This window comes from Peromyscus maniculatus, chromosome 8, assembly GCF_049852395.1.
Source record: "Peromyscus maniculatus bairdii isolate BWxNUB_F1_BW_parent chromosome 8, HU_Pman_BW_mat_3.1, whole genome shotgun sequence".
NCBI lineage: Eukaryota > Metazoa > Chordata > Mammalia > Rodentia > Cricetidae > Peromyscus > Peromyscus maniculatus.
This window is the reverse complement of record NC_134859.1, coordinates 81,892,181-81,909,122: the sequence shown is the minus strand read 5'-3', so window position 1 is coordinate 81,909,122 and position 16,942 is coordinate 81,892,181. Positions and strand designations below refer to the sequence as shown.

General features: G+C 55.9%; 1 protein-coding gene across 4 annotated transcripts; it reads right to left on the bottom strand.

Moving 5' to 3' along the window:
* Positions 1–74: 74 nt before the first annotated feature.
* On the bottom strand, positions 75–16,866 carry Samd14 (sterile alpha motif domain containing 14). Of its 4 annotated transcripts, none has more exons than XM_016008027.3 (10): positions 16,171–16,866; positions 12,212–12,266; positions 6,431–6,592; positions 5,782–6,070; positions 4,374–4,461; positions 4,203–4,277; positions 3,963–4,122; positions 2,546–2,665; positions 2,310–2,465; positions 75–1,637 (listed from the first exon to the last, which is right to left on the bottom strand). In XM_016008027.3, the coding sequence occupies exons 2-10, from the start codon at positions 12,221–12,223 to the stop codon at positions 1,482–1,484; spliced, it is 1,218 nt and encodes a 405-aa protein (XP_015863513.1). In that variant the 5' UTR covers positions 12,224–12,266; positions 16,171–16,866; the 3' UTR covers positions 75–1,481. The 4 variants fall into 4 exon arrangements, with proteins under 4 accessions (XP_015863513.1, XP_006972001.1, XP_042138593.1 ...); XM_006971939.4 differs by having other exon boundaries at positions 6,426–6,592; positions 16,171–16,858; XM_042282659.2 differs by lacking the exon at positions 12,212–12,266 and having other exon boundaries at positions 6,426–6,592; positions 16,171–16,326.
* Positions 16,867–16,942: the final 76 nt, after the last annotated feature.

Sequence of the window (16,942 nt, the reverse complement as noted above, 5' to 3'; positions counted from 1 at the left end):
AGAACACCTGGCAGCCCGTCGCCCAGTGGGCACTCAAGGCATAGCTCAGTCACTCGTCCCAGACAGAAAGATCATTGGTGTGTGGTAAATATTTATTGAAAGAAGTTGAGAACCATCTCCCCCTTCACATGCAGGTGGGGCACACTTGGCTCCTGACAGCTTTAGGGACAGTAGGGCCTCCACCCTCCCCACCCAGTCTAGATAGTGCCAATGCCCCTGTACCTTAGTTTCCCTCTGAGGCCCCTCTCCCAGTACAGATGGCTCAGCCCAAGCACAGGGCCCTGGCCTTCAGCCGCTTCCCCAGGCAGGAGAGAGAGGGGGTTAGCATGCAGGTCCTGTCCACCCCTCCAGGAAGCTGGGAGGGATGGGAGTTTCTCCTCAGAAACCTCCTGGGCCCAGCAGCAGCCGACCAGCACCTGAGAAGCTGGGTCAGCATGGCAACTGGACCCTCTACCTCTGAACATAGCCTACACAGGACATGGGCCAGACCCACCCAGGGCTGGCCCAGGCCCCCCTGTAGCCTAGCAAACCTGAGCCAGCAACGTTTGTCCGCTCTCGGCCCACTGAGGCCTTGACACACCCCGGGGCACCTGGGGAGCTGATGGACCTTTCTGACCCAGCAGCTTCCAGGCCACCCTCAGATTGTGCCTCTGCCCGGCTGGGGTGACGAAAGTCACCAGTTCAGTGCCACCTAGGCACAAGTGGGGGGAAATGTCCCGGGTCCCCAGCAGCTCCCATTTATCCTGCCCCCAGAGACGGCCCAAGCACTCTCTGAGGAAGTGGATTCTAGCTCTGTGAAGGGGCCAAAGACCCACTCCTGACCCAGTGGAGAGGAGCAGTGCCGTCCTGTCCACTGGATCCTGCAGGGTAGTGAGGGGGGGAGAGAAAGAGCCCCCCCCCCCCCGCCTCCCTCTGCAGTCCTCACAGAGGCCAGCTCACCCCGCACTGCCCGCTCTTCTCCACTTGGAGGAGGTGTCCGGGAATCTGCCCTGAGTGACTCTACCGCAGTGCCCACTGGCCTCTCTGGGGAGATCTGCTCTCCCACCACACAGCCACCTTCAAGAGCTGAGAACACACAGCTCTGTCTCCCGTCGGGATGCCCAGGCCGCTGCTCTCTGAGCCTAGGAATCCTGGTCACGTAGGGCCTCTCTCGCGAGCTCACTTCCTGTCCGGTACCACTCTAGCCAGAGGGAAGAGGTTCAGCCCGAACCGGGCTCCTCTGGGCTCCAGATTTGCTGCGTTCCTGGCCTCTGCCCTCCTCATCTGCCACCCGCTTCCCCCTGGAAATCTGTGCCAACCAAGTCCTCGAAATTGGGTTTATTCCTGGGCCCTCTCCCTGGGATCTCCCTCCGGAGGACTCGGTCCAAACAGGGTGAGAGGGGTCCTGTACCCCAAGAACCTGGTGCCTAGACCCTACTTCCCTGGTGAGGCCCATGCAGGTGGCTGCAAGTGCGCCGGGGTGCCAGCCCCGCCAGCCATCCCTAGCTCTTCTTAGCCTCATGCTCCCGGCGCCGCAGCTTCTCACGCTGGCGCGCGGTCTTCTCCTGCGCCTTCCGTTCCTTCTCAGCAGCCGCTGCCAGCTCCTTCAACTTCCGCTTCACCAGCGCCCGGTCATGCGAGTTGCTAAGCCCCAGGCTCTGGGAAGAAACCCAGAATGAAGGGAAGAAGCCCAGAACACCCCTCCCACACATACTCCCCGCAGACCTCTGGAGTCTGCTCTGAAGAACGGCCTTCGCCTAGGGACTGGGCCTCAAGGGAAGGGGACTGGGTTGCAAGTGATCATAGAGATGGCCGTTGGCACTAAGCCATCTGTGCCCCATCCTCGGCTCCAGATCCACCTCAACCGAGGTGCCATGACCCTGCCCAACCTCCCGAGGTCCTCCGGATGGAGAGTGATTTGTTCATAGTCACACTGCTAGGCGGCAAGGTCTCTCCCCATTTCAAGATTTCCTGTGGGGTTGTCCTTCAAACCCAGGAACCTACAGGTGTTGGAAGCCCCCCCTCTACACACCCCTACCATCAGGCTCTGAGACTGAATGTGGCATGGAGCTGGCCAGGAAGGAGGCCTGGCTTCCCAACACTGGATGGGTAGTTCAAAGGGCAAGGTCAACACCCGGGCTGGAGCTAGGTAAAGGAAGGTGGTGGGCTTGAGTTTCACCTCAGACTGGGGGGTCACACTACACTGCAAAGATTAGGTCAAAAGCCAGGCCAGCGGCTAGACAGGGAGAGGAAATCCCAGGTCAGTTCAGGAGACAAGTCAGGGCCAAAAGTCAGGGCAAAGGGGGTCCTTATCTCGCACCCTGACCAACCTTCAGTCTGCTCCCATCCAGCTGCAGGAGCTGCGGCCCGTCCACCTGTCGGGCAGCAAACTCGGCGGTGTACTGTTCCAGGTTGAGGCTGCGTAGCCACTGGCCCACCTGCTGGCTGGTCCAGTGTTGTATGGTGGGGAGGGACTCGTCCAGGAACTGTGGTAGAGACGGGGAGAGTCAAGGCAGCCCGGCCTGGGGCCAGGCCCCCAGCAGGTCCCAAGGCTAGCCTGGCTCACCTCATCCGAAGACTGGGACAGCGTGTGGTAGGGATAGGAGCACTTGGACTCCTGCCGAGGACCACTGGGGATCTTGGGGCTGCTGCTGGGAGGGGTGGAGTCATCACTCAGGGTGGATTCCTGGACAGAAGGGGATGTGTGCTGAGGGGCAAGTTCACCTCCCCCCCACCCCAGCCCATCACCTCGACCAGATGGACCCGAAATACTGGAGTAGACACCAGCAGTTGTTCCGTGCTCCTGACCATGAACCCAGACACAGGCTGTGATGACTCAAGGGACACACCAGAACCTGAGCCCTCTAGGAGGGAGCTGGCTACCCAGAGGAGCGGGCACTAGCATTGAGTCGAGCAGGAGAACTAACAGGAGTGAAGGAGGCTAGGTGCTGCTGCCTTCAGGTGGCCCACCAGGATTTCCCCGAGGCTGGGTCACGTGTCCCTGTTACATGGAACCCCTCTCCTAGGCCTCTTGCATCCCGGCTGGCGGGTACCCTCATTGGCCTCAGATCTCTGTGAGAACTTGGGCTGTGTCTCACTCAGCAGGGTGTCTCCCCCGCCCCCCGCCCCCTGGACCAGCACAAAGGAAAGAAGGGAGGAACTGAGGAAGGCTGCCCGGTGGTCAAAGGACAAAGTTGCACATCAGAAGGGTCTCCCCCGAACCCCAAGATCTATGCTTCTCCTAAGTCCTGGCACCACACACATCTGTGCACATCTGGGAGCAAGTCCCTTTTCTCCGGGCCTCGTTTGCTTATGTACAGTGCAGATAATAATGCCCGCCTTGGTTGGCTGCATCACAGGAAAATCCACACATGAGTCATGGGCTTCGTGAAGTCTAGCCGCCTGTGAGCGTCTGGAGACATTAGCATTGCTTGTGTGGCTGGTTCTCGTTTCCTGGGGTCGGACGCTTTCAGAGCACTAGGTGGGGGACCTGCTCATCTCTCTGTCTCTAAAAATGTCCCACCATGCAGGTGGCCAGCTCTTGATGGTGTAGTCCGGGCCTGACTCAGGCAAACAGTACGAAGCAAGGGAACCTCAGAGTGAGCAGCGGGACTCAGTGTTCCCACACCAGTGCCGAGTGGAGGAAGCAGTGTGAATGGATACGAGTGCACGAGCCCATGAAGGAACGAAGCCAGAGAAGATGGAAGTCATGAGTCACTAGGTGACTCTGTGGAGGGACATGAGGGGTCCCAGAAAAACCTAGGTCCCAGTCCAAGCCCAGATGAAGTATGTCCTTGTCATGAGGCTGGAAGCCAGTGTGGGACGAGAAAGTCCTGGGGTTCCACTGGCAAGCATGGCACACTCTTGTAGCCCTAGGCCAGCCTGGGCTACAGAGTAAAAGTGCCTCGGGGCAAAAAGACAGATGTAAGGGAGAGCCGGATGATAAGAGGGAAGGAGGAGAAGGAACAAAGACCCGGGCTTACCTGGGAAGCTGACTTCTTGGGGCTGAAGCCCTCATGTTTGGGGGAACAGGCCGGGGAGGTGGTGCTCCCTGAGGAAGCAGAGCCTTTGCCGCTGTCTGTGAACCAGGAAAAGGGCAGGAAGGGGGAGCTCCCTGTCCTTCCAGAACCTTCTACGGACTCCCTGTGGAGAAAACATCCGGCATGGTGTGGGTGTCCAGGAGAGGATGGGAGCCGCGGGTGGGTGCCGCGGGTACCTCTCACCTGCTGCCCATGGACAGGCGGTTGCTACCCTTCTCCTTGCGGCTCTTGCTGGTGGACGCTCGGCGGAGAGTGACCCTGTAAGGAGGCAAGGGGAATGGAGCACACCTGCCCACTGCGATGTTCAGACCCCAACAGCTCCAAGGACCCATGCAAGACCTGCCCCCCACTCACCCCAGGTCCAGGAATTTTCTGCGAGTCTTCTTATCCAAGCCGATGGTGGGGCTGGCAGGCTCAGGGGGGCTGGCATCCCGGCTGTCATCTTTAGAAGAAGAAGAAAACAGCTAAAGCAGTGGTGGTTTGCCTGCCTCCTGCTGCTGCCCATGTGGGGTGGTAGACATTTCTTGACTTAGAATTAGACCATCTGGCTCTGGGGTTCTTCATTAGCTGTGTGACCCAGGAGAAGACACGCTCTCTGTTTTTGAGTTCCCCTTCATTTCAAACATAGAGACATGTCCATTTTACAGTATCTAATAGGAGCCTAGGCTTCTGCCTTTTACAAACTGTAAAAGCAAGCTGGGTGGTGGTGGCGGTGGCGGCGGCGGCAGCGCACACCTTTAATCCCAGCACTCGGGAGGCAGAGGCAGGCGGATCTCTGTGAGTTCGAGGCCAGCTCTGGTCTACAGAGCGAGATCCAGGACAGGCACCAAAACTACACAGAGAAACCCTGTCTTGAAAAACAAAACAAAACAAAAAACCCCAAAAAGCAAAACTGTAAAAGCACTTGATAAGCCGGGCGGTGGTGGCGCACGCCTTTAATCCCAGCACTCGGGAGGCGGAGGCAGGCGGATCTCTGTGAGTTCAAGGCCAGCCTGGGCTACCAAGTGAGTCCCAGGAAAGGCGCAAAGCTACACAGAGAAACCCTGTCTCGAAAAATCAAAAAAAAAAAAAAAAAAAAAAAAAAAAAAAAAAAAAAAAAAAGCACTTGATAACTGAGAAAATAGGGCTATGAATGTTTGTTTTCGTTTGCTTTTGAGACAGGGTCTCAATGAAACCCTATGAATTCCCTATGTGGCCTTGGACCCCTGATTTTCCTGTCCTCACCTCCTGGGTACCGCAATTACCAGGGCACATCACCATATGTGGTGTGCTGTGACCACGGACGGCTTCCTGCATGCTAGGTATACTACTGACTTTATCTTGGCCATCTTCTAACTAGCCTTTCAATCTTGGCTCAAATGTCACCTCCTCAGGGAAGCCCTTCAGGTCAGGTGAGACTCTTCAGCAACTGTGTGTGTGTGTGTGTGTGTGTGTGTGTGTGTGTGTGTGTGTGTGTGTGTATGTGTGTGTGTGTGTCTCGTCCCACCCACCCCCCCATAGCTTTTTATTACATTTGTAACCATATGTTAATTATGGGGTGGTTTGGTTGTTTCTTTCCTAAGCTACACGTCCCCAGAGGCCAAGGACTGTATCACTGTTCTGTTTGGTCCCAGCGATGTCTGTCATATAGTGAGCTTCTGTAAAGGAAGAATGGAACCTGCTGGTCATCCATCCTTCTACTTCCCCTGTAGCCACCATACCGCCTGGCCAGGCTGCAGTTCCCGTGCTCGTTCACAGGGGGCGTCGCGCCTGCCGGGCTCACCTTCGCTGTGCGGCTCTGCTCGGGGATAGCGGCGCACGAAGCTGGGGGAGCTGTCCGAGGAGGGTGCGGAGCGCGGAGGCGAGCCGGAGGTGGCCGCAAGGCCCTCATGCGAGGCGGCATTGTGCAGGGGCCGGTAGCGGGCGAGGGGCGAGGGCGGCGGCTCGTCCTCATCCAGGCTGCGCCGCAAGCCGGGGGGCTCCAGGCAGAAAGAGCCGCTGGCCGGGGAGCCGGGGCCCGAGTGCAGAGGCGAGCGCAGCCGGTGCAGGGGGCTACCGCAGCCGTCGGTCACCTAGAAGAAGGGCAGCCGCTCATCCAGCGCCCCCTCCTCACTCCCTGGGGCCTGGAGGGTGGGTTCCTTGGGCCCGGGGATGAGGAGTGCCTGAGCAGTGACAGGGGAGAAATGGGTGATCACATCAAGTGAGGACATCCTGCTTCGGGATTCCCCCGATCCCTGCTGCTCTCTGCTTCTTCATCTGTGAAATGGGCTAACACTTTTTCTACAGAGGTACAGGAGCCAGAAGTGAACAGCTAGCTGACCTTGGGGTGGATGACTGTCAGATCTCTGGGGGCGCACTTCCCTGGAAGGGGGTGCTGGTGATCCAGGGGGCAAGACGTGAGTGTGTGTGTGTGTGTGTGACCCCAACCTTGCCTCCGGGTCCATCAGAGCCTTCACCGTCCTCAGCAGAGCTGGCGCTGTCACGTAGCCTGGAGCGGGAAGGCCGGTGTCTCCGGCCCTTGGCCAACAGCTGGGCCCGGGCTTTGTGTAAGCTGCTGTCCAGTCTGGTGGTCTCCGGTACAGCCAAGTCCAGGTCTGCGAACAGAGACCGGAGCCACCTCAGATGGCCACCCTGACTCACACCGCAGGCATTAAGCTGGTTGCTTGGGAGTGCGGTCCACTGGGACTGTAGGTCTCCCAACCCCACCTGCTGCACACGGCACGACATGCCTGGCCCTCCCGCGGGCGTGGCTGGGCTCTGTGCAGACACTCATAGAAGCAGGGGTGAGAGGGGGCACACCCGCCTGGATCCTAAAGTCTGGGTGAGAGTTGGCAAGCCTTGAAATGGGTGGAAAGTAGGGAGTAGGGATGGCACCTCTGGGTGGCAGGAAGTAGCTCTGTGGGGGTAAGAACTGGGAGAAAAGCTCTGGAGACCAAGGGGATGAATCTGCCATGCATCCAGTGTGATACACACACACACACACACACACACACACACACACACACACACACACACACATCACTCTCCTCCTCAGAGCTCCCTGGCGAGGGGAGGTTACAGCATTTGGGAAACGTTTACAGCCGAGCCAACTAGGACCCAAGAAGGTAAGTGATGACTGGAGCCACTGGCTAGTAACAGTCTGGGGTCTGGGGGTGTGGCTCCAGAAAGGGACCCTCCTGGGGACACGATCTTGCTGTGCCACACTCAGGACTGTATTTAAGGATAGCAGTAAGCCCCTCTGCTCTGCTGAGGAGGAGGAGAGGGGTACCCACACGCAAAGCTCCCATAGGCCCTTACAGCTTGTCTCTTGGGTCCTGGGCTCTACCGTCCAGTGCTAGATTCTGCTAGAAGCTGGGGGGGGGGGGGAGTCGGCACCTGCTGGGGCAGTGCAGAAAGCACTCCATGGCCACACTTACACTTTTTGTCTGCCTGCCTGGTAATGGGGCATCACTCTTGTTCTGGCCCTGACTGGGGTCTTCCCGGGCTTCAGGATGGGTCAGTACGTTCCTGTTCCCCCCTTGCTTAGTATCTCTGGGGCCCCCCACTCCATCCTTCACACTCACTCTTCTTGCCTGCTCCTCTCTCATCTGCAGACATGCCAAAGGTACCCCCCTACTGAACGGCCACTTTGTCTATTCCCAGCCATGACTCCTCCACTAAATACTGAGCCTGAGCACAGAAGCCCCTGCCAGGGAACCCACAAACCAGCCCCCAGCCCCCCGTGCCTCAGCCAAACATAACCCATAAAAGCACACCCTTTTGCCTTTAATCCCAGCACTCATGAGGCAGAGGCAGACAGATCTCTGAGTTCAAGTCCACCCTGGTCTACAGAGCTGGTTTCAGAACAGCCAGGGCTACACAGAGAAACCCTGTCTAACACACACACACACACACACACACACACACACACACACACACTCACACACACACACTCATTGGCTTGCCTTAATCAGACTTGTTGCCTCTTAGAGACCAGTCTACCCAAGTCATCCAAGTCGGACAGCTCTGATTTACCCTTCTTCCCTCAGCCCTCCTAGATCCTATTCCCACATGTACGCTGCTCCTTGTCTCCTCTGCTGGCTATTCAGCAGGGTCTTCAGTTCACAGCCTTTCTTTTCCCCCCATGGCTCTCTTCCTGGTTGGTCTCCCAATCCTGGTAAACAGTGGCTCCAACCTTCCTGCTACTCAAGCTAAACTCTGGGTCTTTTTTGACTCTCCTTCCCCCCCCCCCCCCCGCCACCTTACCCCCTTTCTAACAAATTGGTTTAGCTGTATTCCTGTTAGCTCCGCCCTCAAAATAGCTAGTCCTGTTGAAACACAGAGGTGAAGCCTGAGACTGTTTTCAATCAGAGTCAAAGTGATCCAGGGTAATGGAGGTGAAGAATGGCGAGGGTGGTGCAAGCCTGGCCAGGGGGTGAGCATGGTGGAGATGGACCAGAACTTGAGCACATGGCAGGGTGCACTGTGTTATTTTTCTCTACTTCTGAGGATGGCTGAGGTTTTATTTTTTTAAAACTATTATTTGGCTGTCTCTCTCTCTCTCTCTCTGTGTGTGGGGATATGCATTTGAATGCAGATACCCTCAGAGTTCAGAAGAAGGAACTGGATCCTTCTGGAAATGGAGTGACAGGCTGTTGTGAGCTGCCTGACCGTGGGTGCCGAGAACCGAACTCGGGTCCTCTACAAGAGCCGTACCTGCTCTAAACCGCCCACTCTACAGCCCAAGCTCTTAGGTTTATCGGTGAGTTTACACACGCATATGTGTGCACAAACCGAGAGGAGTGAGAAAGAGGAGGGGAGAGGAGGGGGGAGGAGGGGCGGGGCGGGGAGAGGAGCACCAGGTCTAGGTCCCTGTCCTCTCACACCTCTGCTGTTGCGTGGCCTCCTGCTCTCCGGTCACACTTAGTGTTTTCCAGCACAGCAGCCAATGATCTTATTACTATGGGGTGTCAGCTCTGTCACTCCCCTGCTCAGAACCATCTCAGGCAGAGGCAGAGCCAAAGTTCTCCCAGTGATGGCGGCCTTCAGCCTTCGTGATTCAGTCTGTGTTCCTCACCTCCCTGCGCTTCTGCCTCCACCCGCTCCTTCCACCCAGTCTGCGCCTCAAAGTCTCTGCATGTATAGCACCCTCCCCTATATGCCCCAGAGTGCCCTACCTGTCTTTTCCTGTATCACACATCACTTTCTGGCATCCTGAATACCTTTCTTATTTAAGCTTGCCTCTTTCCACCTATGAGACTTTCAGCTCCATAAGCACAGAGTTTTCCGTCTATGACTGTACCACGGGCACCGGACAGCACCTAACCCATATAGCAGGTGCCTAGTGGATACTCTCTTGAAGAAAGAAAAGGGGCACATAAGGAACTATCCCGAATGGACAAGAAAACAATAACGACCAGGGCTACTGCCTCAGATTTGGTTTCCAGGCTGAGGCCTGGATGGCCATTAAAGAGATTTGGGGTTTTTCAAGACGGGGTTTCTCTGTGTAGCCCTGGCTGATCTGGAACTTGCTCTGTAGACCAGGTTGGCTTCAAACTCAGAGATTTTGCTGCCTCCCTCTGCCTCGTGAGGGCTGAGATTAAAGGTGTGCAGCACCACCCACCACTGCCTGGCCAGAGGAGATTTTCTAAGGAGAGGGAATGGTGTAGCCCTGGGTTTGAGGTGTCAAGGGACAGCCAGGAACAGCCTGACTGAAGACAGAAGTAGATCAGAGGCCGTGGCACTTGTCCAGGGGTGTCACGAGGGGCGGGGAGGGGACAGCTACTGTCAGGACTGCTCTTTTGGATCCAGATGTGACTCACTTGGGTCCTGATGAAGAACATCCCGGTTCCCTGGAAGCAGCCCGGAGCCGGTAATAGCTCACACTGCTCCAAGTGCTTCACAATTACCGGTCACTGAACCCTCCTACAATCTCAGAGGAAGAGACTCGGGATCCCCAGGGCAGCCTTAATTTGCCCAAGAGCACAGAGCTGGTAAGAGCTAGCTGGGGTCCAAGACAGGCAGGCTGGCTTGTTTGGAAGTACCGGACACATCAGCTGTGCGCTTTCTGGACAGAGAAGGAGGCAACATTATGTCTAAGCCCTCATTTTAAGGGTGGAGAAACTGAACTCGGACAAGAGAGGTCTGGTCAGTTGTGTGGAGGGAGTAAAGGTGGTGTCCAGGTCTCCTGGCCCTGGGGCCAGTGCTCTGACCTCCTCTCCACGGCTGGCACCCAGCTGGTATCCAGCCATCCGCATCAGGGTGACGGGACCTTGCTGCACATGGCAACATAGGTATTACCCATAGTCTGGAGAGCAAAGGGTCTCCCGAGAGCTTGGGGGGTACAAAACAAAGTGGGGCCCAGTCTCACCAGGGTCCCTCAAACCCTCCTTCCATCTGTTCCCTTCCCAGCCTCCCCCTCTGGGCTCTGGGCAGTGGGAGTGATGAATATTTAATTGTTTTCTTATGAGGAAGCACTCCAGGCAGTGCCCAGCTACCTCAGCAGACAGGAGGAAACCAGGAAAGGATTGGTGAGGAGCATGGGGTGGGAGGTGGGGAGAGAGGAGACGAAAAGCCCTCCCTCCACTAAGGGAAGCTCACCTCTGTGGACTTGCCAAGGTTAGGCTGGACTTGCGTAGGGCCAGAGATACAGAAATGCTGCAGTGGTGGTGGTGGTGGTGGGGGACTAGCTGGGGGGGAGTAGCTGGGGGCACGGGGGGGCTAGGAGGGAGCAGTGTTCCCAGAAGCACTGAGATAACACTACTGGCGTGACCAGGACCAGTGGCAACGGCAAGGAGGAAGAGAAGAGAGAAGGGCAGAGATCGGAGGAAGCAGGAGAAGCTGGAGCCCTCCGGCATCCCACGTTAAGGAGCCCCGTGGAGTTACACACAGGAGTCGTCCACTCAGATCTAGCTGGGGGACAGCTTGTCCACAACGCAGCCACAGAACCCACTGACAGCTCTGCCTCGCTAAATGCTAGGGTATATGTGGACACCAGTGGATGCTGAAGGCATGGGCAGACGGAGACATGGAGGCCGTGTGTGTGTGTGTGTGTGTGTGTGTGTGTGTGTGTGTGTGTGTGTGTGAGAGAGAGAGAGAGAGAGAGAGAGAGAGAGAGAGAGAGAGAGAGAGAGAGAGAGAAGATCTCAGGCGCTTATATATGTGACTTGGAGAAAATGCATGGTGTCTGAACTGGAGTAGATAGAGGTTTAGCCCAGTGACTAAGGACAGGGGTTCTTAGCCCAATTCTGCTGCTAACTTGCCATGCGATTTATTTATTTTTTCATTCATTCTCTGGGTGCATATGTGTGTGAGTGCATATGCACGTATACATAGGAGCCAGAGGTTGATGGCCTCAATCCCTCTCCACCTGAGTTTTGGGGACAGGGACTCTCAGTGAACCTAGAGCTAACTCATGCGGTTGGCCTGGCTGGCCAGCAAGCCCAGGAATCCTGCCTTCCTGTCGCAGCACCAGGATGACAGGCCTGCACTGCTGCGTCAGTTTCGTTATTATTATTGTTGTTGAGATAGGATCTATGTAGCCCTGGCTGTCCTGGAACTCTATGTAGACCAGGCTGGCCTCAAACTCACAGAGATCCACCTGCCTCTGCTTCCCAAGTACAGGGATTAAAGGCGTGTGCCACCATCGCCCGGCTTGTGTTCCATTTTTATGTGGCTGTTTGGGACTGAACTCAAGTCTTCATGCTTTGATGCTATTTTTTAAAATTATTATTAGTGTGTGTGTGTGTGTGTGTGTGTGTGTGTGTGTGTGTGTGTGTGTGTGATAGTACACATGGAGGGCAGAGGATAACTTTTGTGGAGCCGATTCTCTCCTTCATCCTTGATGTGGGTTACGGGAATCAAAGGCAGGTTGTACAGCTAGTGTCTTTATCTGTGGAGCCATCTCACTAGCCTCCATGTGATCTTTTCTTTTGGAGCTGAGGGCCGAACCCAGGGCCTTGTGCTTGCTAGGCAAGCGCTCTACCACTGAGCTGAATCCCCAAACCCCTCCATGTGATCTTTAAAGCAAGTCACATCAGCGCTCTGCATCCTACACCCCTTGTCTGGACAACTAACATTATTTTAGAATCAAAGGATACCCTGCATGTGGGATCAGTTGCACACCATATCCTGAAGTGCCCTATCTGCCCTTATCTCATGCCATGCCCAGTAGACTTGAAGGAAGGATCCCATGGCTAGGTCTACCGCTAGACATAAAGTCACACAGAACTTACCAAAAACTTCATCCACAGGTTCTCGGAGCTTTGACGAAGCCATGACTCAAGAGAGCTGGGGAGGATAAAAAGGAGAGAGAGAGAGAGAGAGAGAGAGAGAGAGAGAGAGAGAGAGAGAGAGAGAGAGAGAGAGAGAGAGAGGACCCTGGATAAGAGGTTCAAGTTGGTCGTGGCAGTCAAGTCAATAGCTTCCCGATCCCCGCCCACTCACTGCCTTCCTTTCCTTAGAACTCTCCCTTTGGTCCTTGGAAGAGAAGCCTGTGAGCGCTGAGGCGCTGAGGCAGGAGACATTAGCAGGAAAGTCAGAGCAAAGCCACTCCAGGGCACAGACTCAAGCCAGCTTCTCGGAGTCTAACTACTGGTTGTTGGCTTCACGTAGGTCTCTGCATTGCCTTCGGCTCTCCAATCACTAGCTTCCCCTGAAAGCCTCCATCATCATCAGCTGTTCAAAATCAAATCTAGAAGTCACGGAGATTAGTAAAGCCAGAGCTCTTGTTTTACACAGAGACAGAAGAGGAAGTGGCTGGCCCAAGATTTCGCAGCAATTAATGGCAGGGACAGATTTAAAACCCAGGTTCTTCCATCCATTGGCCTACCTAGCTTTCTATTTATCTGCTTGCCCTCCCGCCCTCCTTCCTTTCCTCCCATCCACCCAACATCTATTATGTCCATACATCTACCCATCTTTGCATCTATCAGCTGTCCATCTTCCATCCATCATCCCATCCAGCTCTTCCTCCTCCATCACTTGGGCCCTTGCCACCTGCTTTTCTGAACTGTGTGGGAAGCTGGCATCACCAGCAGGGCTGTTCACTGTTTCAGACAGAATCCCAGTTCTCACAGTGCTTGACAGACTCACGGGTGCAACAGGGCATTGAGTTTTCACAGCAGAACATCCCTGCAGCATTCAGAATGTTCTGGGAAGGAGTGACGATGGGCAGAGTTGGGCTGCTGTTTGGGTTAGGTGTCTGTTTTGTTTTGTTGTGGGAAGCAAGAAGAGCAGGAAGGAAGGAAGGGAAAGAGGAGAAATGCATCAGAAACACTTCGGGTGGCCTTCCTAACAGGTATATGGGACACGGATAAGAGAGGGAAGGGGTTGGAGAGATGGCTTAGTGGTTAAGAGCACTGGTTGCTCTTCCAGAGGTCCTGAGTTCAATTCCCAGCAACCACATGGTGGCTCACAACCATCTATAGTCGGGTCTGATGCCTTCTTCTGGTATAAAGGCATACATGCAGGCAGAGCACTCATATACGATAAATGAAAAGATATTAAAAGAGAGGAGGGATGGAGGGAGGAAAGGAGAGAGAAGGGGAGGGAGGGAGGAAGGGGGGAGGGAGGGAGCTCAGGGCCACTGATGGCTCAGGGCCAGGAGAACACTGAATGGCTAATGCTGTGGATATCGCTCTATATAAATAAAATGTTGATTGGCCAGTAGCCAGGGAGGAAGTATAGGCGGGACAAGCAGAGAAGAGAATTCTGGGAAGCTGAGGCAGAGAGACGCTGCCAGCCACTGTGATGAGAAGCAACATGTTAAGATACCAGTAAGCCACGAGCCATGTGGCAACTTATAGATTAATAGAAATGGGTTAATTTAAGCTATAAGAACAGTTAGCCAGAAGCCTGCCACGGCCATACAGTTTGTAAGCAATATAAGTCTCTGTGTGTTTCCTTGGTTGGGACTGGCGGGTGAGAAAGATTTGTCCTGACCGTGGGCCAGGCAGGACTGGAGAAAACCTAGCTACAGGCTGAGACATAATCTCCAGTTATTTTGAATCCTTTGGTCTCACTGGCCTGGACCACATGCCCTCTAGCTCTCCTATCACGTCACACACTTCACAGACATCACGTCTCTATGAGCTACTGGGCTTGACTTGCATCTTGGTATCCCCCACTTTATGGTGAACCCTAATATACAATAGCTCAGGAGCAGATGTTGACCCAGGCTGCTGCTTCCCAGCCCTATCCTAGAGGCCTGATCTGCAGTTTCGGTGTCGCTCATGAGGAGGGCCAGGGTAGAGGGAGGGCTGGGGTAGAGGGAGGGCTGGGGTAGAGGGAGGGGAGCTGGTCTGCACTGGCTAGGATTAAGGCAAGCATTAAAACCACCTCCACTAGGCTTCAGGGATGCTTGGAGCTGGGCCAAAACATGCCATCTGGGAGAGGTCAGCAATGGCTCAGTAAGGACCCCTTTGCCATTCTTGAACTCTGAGAACTAGTAGCCAAGATCTAGAATATTCCTTCCTGGCCCAAGAAGCCAGATGAGAAGATAGGTTGGCCCTCAACATAAACTATATCTCTCCATTGGATCACAAAGCCTGCTCTGACTAGGGTCCAGCTGTCCCTTCTCTGGACTGTTGTCTTAGGTTGGGCTTTCCCCCCCTCCCCGCCCTACCCCTCACCCCCCATTTGTCTACACTGTTTGAAAGCCACTTCCCCAGTCCCTGAGGAATGGAGACCTTTTCATAGGTTACTGGTTTCCTGCTTGGGTCTTATCTCCCCGTCTCAGATGAACCATGTACTCTCCTCTCAGGCCAGAGACTCGGGGTAATAGCGGCTTCTCCCACCAGAATGGCTTGCTCTCTGCAGACAACACAGAGAAGGCCAGCCCATGTTCTTTACTGAGGGCTCCAGTCCAGGGGTGAGCTCCTGATGGGCACCGGGGACTGCTTTAGCCCCGTTGGGTGGACTGGGGCCTCCAGCTCAGACTCTCAGCCCATCCTGATTCAGCACAAACTGCTTCCTTTATCGCTGTCTTTAATAGCCAGCTCCTATAACTGTGTGTGTGTGTGTGGGGGGGCTTTCTGCACTATCCCGTGCGAAATTCCATGGAAGTGTGATATACCGGGGAGATCACCTGCCCCAGCCACCCCAAACCCAGCCTTGGAAAATTAGATACCCAGCCTCACCCAGGCTCTCACTCCTACACACACCCTCTCACTCACAGGTGTTCAACTACACAAGGGCGGAAATGAACCTGTTCCCTTGGAACAACCTTTGGGTCCCTTGTCACCAGACCACTCCCTTCCCCAACAGCTTACCAGCTCCTAGAGGACCCTTTGTGACCTCTGACCTTTCTCTGGGAAAAGGAAAGGCAGGTGATTTCCAAGTCACCCAGAGCCCAGGGGAAGCAGAAGCAAAACAAAAGGTATACAGCCTGGGAATGGAGCAGAAGGAGCAACTAGCGGACCCAGAGGTAGAGACTGACAGTCCACAGGGAGCTGAGAAGAAAGATCAAGAAAGAGCAGACCCAGGAGGCTCTGGAAAAGCAGCTGGGCGGCCGAGACCCCACCATGGGGTGAGGGAAGAACAGAACACCTGCCCCACAAGCCAGAGGGGAGAAGGGGGGCCCAAGTAGAAGAGAGGGGAGAGGAGGAGAGGGAAAGGGAGAGGGGGGGGAGAGAGGCAGCTGACAAGTCGCAGAAGTGGGTGACAGGCTGGCATGGGGGAAGCAGTTGTAGAGCCACGGAGGCCGTGCCCCTCCCATGGCACCAGCCTCCAGCCAGCCCCAGGCTTGGAGCAGTCCGCGGGAGTTTGACAACCCATCAAAGCGCCACGGAAGATGGGGTTGGGGCACAGGGCCCCTACTCCAATCAGAGAGCCCCCTCTCCCTAATCACAGAGGGTAGAGCAGTTTCTCCAACCCACCGGCCCAACCGGCCCGGGTTGGAAGGAGTTAAGCCTCTCCCCCTGCCCCCACACCAGTTTCTCTTTCTTTTTCTCTTTCTTTTCTTTTTTAAAATTAATTTCTTCAGGCAGGAGGAAGGGGATTAGGGACACAAATCCTATTTCAGTTTCCTCCCGACAGCCCAGCAGCTCCCCGGTCCAGTGAGGTCTCCCTAGGGATAGAGGAAGAAAGGCCCTTGTGGCTTATATTCATCTAGCCACCCTGCGGGGGTCTCACCTTGAGTCCAGCAGTCTCTGGCCCCGCTTCCCCTCCCACCCTAGGGGTCCCGGCCCCTCACCTCCAGCATCCGTCATTTTCAGGGTCCAGCGCCCCGGGAACCCCTCAGGCCCATGGTGCTCGAGGCGAGTACCGGGCGGGAGAGGGGCGGAGGACTTTCACCCCGGCCGCGGGGGGCTCCGGGCGGGCTCGAGTCGCTCCATCCCAGAGTGTTGTGGGGGGGATCGGAGGGGAGGGTCCCAGAACCGGAAAGAATGGAGAGGCGAGGTGTGTAGGGATGCAGGGAGAAAGGTCTGCGGGAAGCAGGAGGCGCGGGCGGGGCTGGACGGGGAAACCTGACGGCGGGAGGATGTTCCGTGTGTGCGTGCGTGTACGTGTGTGTGTGTGTGTGTGTGTGTGTGTGTGTGTGTGTGTGTGTGTGTGTGTGTGTGAGAGAGAGAGAGAGAGAGAGAGAGAGAGAGAGAGAGAGAGAGAGAGAGAGGAGAGCCACCTCCCGCCCCGCCCCCGCCAAGCCCCGCGGATCTAGGACCCTCGCGCCACAGGCGGATTTGTGCAGCGTCGCGGTGGCTAGGTCCGTGGGGGTCGCCTGGGATAAGGCAATGCGGGGGGCGCTTGTGGGGATGCCGGTCGCCCCGGAGACAAAGAGCGGGAGGGAGGGAGGGAGGGAGGGAGGGAGGAGGAGGCGGGCGGGCGCGGCGGAGGCCACAAGGACCGCGGGGAGGAAGCGGCGGGTGCCCCCGGCGGGGCCCGGGATCCCAATTGCGCCGCTACTTCTTGGACCGGCGGAGACGCGGCGCTAGGGAGTCTGCGCGCTAGGAGCCGGCGAGTGGCAG

What these genes read in the sequence shown, in the direction of transcription:
- Samd14 (XM_006971939.4), bottom strand. Translation starts at nt 12,254, where the DNA reads ATGGCTTCGTCAAAGCTCCGAGAACCTGTGGATGAAGTTTTTG. An exon ending in CGCCTGTCCATGGGCAGCAG is followed by an intron (nt 4,123 to 4,202) that starts GTGAGAGGTACC and finishes TTTTCTCCACAG; the next exon opens with GGAGTCCGTAGAAGGTTCTG. An exon ending in CCAAGAAGTCAGCTTCCCAG is followed by an intron (nt 2,666 to 3,962) that starts GTAAGCCCGGGT and finishes CCTTCTGTCCAG; the next exon opens with GAATCCACCCTGAGTGATGA.